The sequence below is a fragment of the Manacus vitellinus genome, unplaced genomic scaffold (genome assembly GCF_001715985.3).
Source record: "Manacus vitellinus isolate BGI_N305 unplaced genomic scaffold, ASM171598v3 scaffold_64_pilon, whole genome shotgun sequence".
Taxonomy (NCBI): domain Eukaryota; kingdom Metazoa; phylum Chordata; class Aves; order Passeriformes; family Pipridae; genus Manacus; species Manacus vitellinus.
In genome coordinates this window covers 651,603-654,851 of record NW_021940718.1, presented here as the reverse complement: position 1 = coordinate 654,851, position 3,249 = coordinate 651,603, and the positions used below count along the sequence as shown (strand labels likewise).

The following is a 3,249-nucleotide window of genomic DNA, read 5'->3' as shown; positions in this document are numbered from 1 at the left end:
AAGACAAGAGGGCTGGGTCTGAAGCTGTGCCAGGGGAGGTTTAGGTTGGATATCAGGAATAAATTCTTTCCAGAGAGGGTGCTCAGCCATTGGAATGGGCTGCCCAGGGATGGGGTGGAGTTTAAGCTGAGACTGGATGTGGCATCAGTGCCACGGGCTGGGAACCACGGTGGGGTTGGATCAAGGCTTGGACTGGATGATCTCAGAGGTCTTTTCCAACCTGGCTGATTCTCTGATTCCATGATTCCTGGAGCCAGAGGGACTCACCCAGTGCTTTGCAGAGCTCGGGGTGTTTGATCCCGATGGTTTTCAACCTCTGGAGCAGCTCTGCCGACGTCATCTGTCGCACCAGGTACAGCCCCACCGAGTAGCTCTGAGGAGAGAGGGGAGGCAGAGGGTGACCAGGGCTGCCCTTCCACCCTGCCTGTGGAATTCTGGGCGATTCCCTTGGCACCCACCTTGCCATAGTTGCCCCAGGTCACCGTGATGCGGTTGGTGGCCGCCGACAGGTACATGAGGTGCGTGAGGTTGATGGGACGACAGGGCCTTTTGGGTTCCACTCCAGGTTTGTTGGATGGGTAGTAGCCCTGAGGCAAAAGGATTAAATGTCTTTATTCACCTTTTACTCCTACATGGGGTCAGCTCCACTGAATTCCACTCAGTTCTCAAGGATGGGGGGGAAAACACGGAGCTGAACAGTCAGAGCACGAAGCAGAATTGAAGTTTTTTACAGAATTTCATTAACAACGAGGCTAAACCACCAGAAAATTAGCTTTAAACTGAGCAGGGGCATTTTTATAACTCTTGGCATTCATGGGGAAATCAATTCCCTCCCGAATCCCACAAATCCTTCCCGGATCCCCCAAATCCTTACCGGCACGGAGCAGTAACTGTGGTTCACCTTCACGGCGATGTTGGGAGGGTACTGATCCTCCTGAGGAGAGCTGGTGTCTGTGTAGCAGATTCTGGAAAGGAAATGGTACAATTCTGACCATCTCCATTGCCCCAAAAGGCCCTGCACATCCCCATCCCAAAATCCCACAGCAGAGCCAATCCAATGGCAGTTGGGAGGGCACATGGGACACTTGTCCAGCCCCAACTCCAGCAGCACAGGCAGGAGGAGGTCAAAAAGCAGAGTTTAAGATGCTTGAGACAGTTCTTTGTGCTCTTTACAGCTCCCTGTGAATTATCTTTGGAGCCACAAAATCCACATGGAAAACTGGCTGCCTTTTGCTGGAATGTTCCCTCCCTCCCCCGGTGTGAAGGTGCCCCTCTGGAATCCTTCCTGCATCCAGAGGATCTTCCAGTCTCTCCTGGGTTTTCAGAGTTTTGGAAATCAACCCCCATGCCCAGACCTACCTTAGCACCACCTGAACTGATTTCACCCCGGGTTGCAACTCCCTGGTAAAATTAAAGAAAGGGAAAATTCAGATTAATTATGTGAAAAAAAAACCCCAAAAAACCCCAAAAAACCCCCCCAAACAAACACCCATCCAACCCAGCTGTCAATTTTACCAGACTCAAGAGCTTCACTCCCTCTTAATTTTTTAACATTCCTTTAAAAAAAATAACTTCATGGACCTTTATTTAAATTGTACAATTCCCCCTGCAAATATCAGTGGTTCTGTAATTATTACAATTATTCTTTTTTTTTTTTTTTTGCTTAATGCACCAACCCACAGCTTTTAAAACCCTTCAGGTGAAAAGTCTCCATTTCCCTTCTGCTGATTCGTGTGAGAATTTATAAAAAAAACTAGGTTTTAAGGTCAGCTTTACCTGCCAGTGTTCAAGACTGCCTGTGTTTTAATTATTCAGCTAAAGCTGCTCATGCAAAACCAAGGGATTGAGTGTTATGGCACCTCTGAGAATATTGCAACCTTCAGCAGGGCCATTCCTGACAGGATTTGAAGAGGAATCAGGAAAGTCATGGATATACAGAACAAAGGGATTTTATTAGGGGGCAAAAAGGGGTGTAAAACATCCTCTAATTCCTGCACAAGGCTCGAGGTTTTAGGGAAAAATCCCTAAATTAGTCTTGATTTGCCCCTGAGAGTATTTCACGTTCCAATTTGGTGTTTTAGGATAAATTTGGGGAATGGAAGGGATGAAACCTGGACAGACAGAGGCTGATGGGGCAGTTTTAGGTGTGGGGACATCACACCTAAAGCTGGACCCACGTGAGCATTTCAGACCCCCAGAAATATAGGAGTTGTTCCTCAACAGGACAGTTTTCCCCCAAAAATCTGAATATGGGGAGAAAAAAGCATCAAGAACCAGCAGTTTTTTATCCCCCCCGAAAGAAAGAATCCCATGGTCTATTATTCCCTTCCTGTGAAGTTTTCCAACAGCTTCCCCCTTCTGTTAACCCACAATAATCAGGATATTGGAGAAATTCTGACTCTGGAACATAAATATCTGTGAAATATGTTTCTCTTTAGCATAAAGAGAAATCTTGGGAAGGTTTTATGCCTCATTTTGGGGGGAATTCTTCTGCATCAAGGCCCAAGGGAGCAGGTCAGCCAAGAGGAAACCTCCCTGTCACCTCTGAGGAGCCTCACTGTTGGAATCCAAAGTTGCATGGGGACAGAGGTCAGGGAAAATCCTAATCCAAGCTGGTTTTCCTTTTTCCAAGCAGTTCCCATTCCATCCTTCCCAACTGAGGAAGCTTCTTTTCACATGCAAAACAAAGCTTTAAAGTCTGGCTTTTTCCCCCTTTGGAAAGGGGAAAAAACCTGGCAGATATTTGATATTCCCAGCACAAGTTCGGGGTCATCCAGGATTTATTCCCGTTTTTCCTGCCCTGTGGAAAAGGGAGATTGGAGGAGTAAAAATCCAATTTAAAGGCTTGGAGGGGTAAATCTATGCTTTCCATGGCCTCCAACAAATCCTGGCAGAGAACAAAAGCTTCCAACAGGAGGGAAGGTTGAGGAATTACAGGAATTATTGGTTGTGTTTCCTTGGAATCTTGACACCCAAGGGGAAAATACCTGGAATTTCGGATCAGCTCCACTTGTCTTGGGGTTAATGCAAAAATACATGGACTTTCCTGAAGCTTCTCGTTGTTCTGGGGGACTGGGGAGGAGAAAAAAAGCAGATTAAACATCGACCTGGAAGGAGCAGCTGGAAGCACAAGGGGATTTTTGGAGGTTCTCTGGAATCCCAAGCCTTGTTTTCTCTCACAGAACTCCCAGTTTTTGGTAATTCTGATTTCTTGCTCTCCTGGTTGGTTTTAACAGCACAGGATTTAGG

At 46.6% G+C, this 3,249-nt stretch overlaps 1 protein-coding gene across 1 annotated transcript in view; it reads right to left on the bottom strand.

Annotated features, from left to right (window-relative positions):
• PIAS4 (protein inhibitor of activated STAT 4) overlaps positions 1 to 3,249 on the bottom strand; it is a 12,294-nt gene that overhangs the window by 2,878 nt on the left and 6,167 nt on the right. The window contains exons 2-6 of the mRNA XM_029963925.1: positions 2,988 to 3,072; positions 1,360 to 1,401; positions 875 to 965; positions 459 to 587; positions 268 to 373 (exon numbers count right to left, since the gene is read on the bottom strand). Of these exons, the coding sequence (XP_029819785.1) occupies positions 268 to 373; positions 459 to 587; positions 875 to 965; positions 1,360 to 1,401; positions 2,988 to 3,072 (453 nt within the window). The remainder of the gene's footprint in view (positions 1 to 267; positions 374 to 458; positions 588 to 874; positions 966 to 1,359; positions 1,402 to 2,987; positions 3,073 to 3,249) is intronic.